Raw genomic sequence first — 228 nt, forward strand, 5'->3', positions numbered from 1 at the left:
ACCACCCAAACCACGTGCCTCACCCCCTTCCCTCACCCCCTCCTCCCTTCGCCCCTGCAGACAGACGAGCAGACCCTCCGCGGGCTGAAGCTGAACCACCGCGAGCGACGCTTCATCAAGTTCTCCTCCGTCGAGTACCAGGGCCAGCTGTACATGACGCCGCAGGACTTCATCGAATCTGTCACCGACTCAGAACCGAGACGTGAGGGGCCACTGGGGGAACGCCTT

General features: G+C 63.2%; 1 protein-coding gene across 6 annotated transcripts in view; it reads left to right on the forward strand.

The window, feature by feature from the left end:
- Positions 1-228, forward strand: part of LOC119591899 (calcium uptake protein 3, mitochondrial-like) — a 50,562-nt gene that overhangs the window by 29,369 nt on the left and 20,965 nt on the right. For all 6 annotated transcript variants that reach the window (XM_037940647.1, XM_037940648.1, XM_037940650.1 and 3 more), the window contains one exon: positions 61-202. In XM_037940647.1, the coding sequence (XP_037796575.1) occupies positions 61-202 (142 nt within the window). The remainder of the gene's footprint in view (positions 1-60; positions 203-228) is intronic.

The sequence above is a fragment of the Penaeus monodon genome, chromosome 29 (assembly GCF_015228065.2).
Source record: "Penaeus monodon isolate SGIC_2016 chromosome 29, NSTDA_Pmon_1, whole genome shotgun sequence".
NCBI lineage: Eukaryota > Metazoa > Arthropoda > Malacostraca > Decapoda > Penaeidae > Penaeus > Penaeus monodon.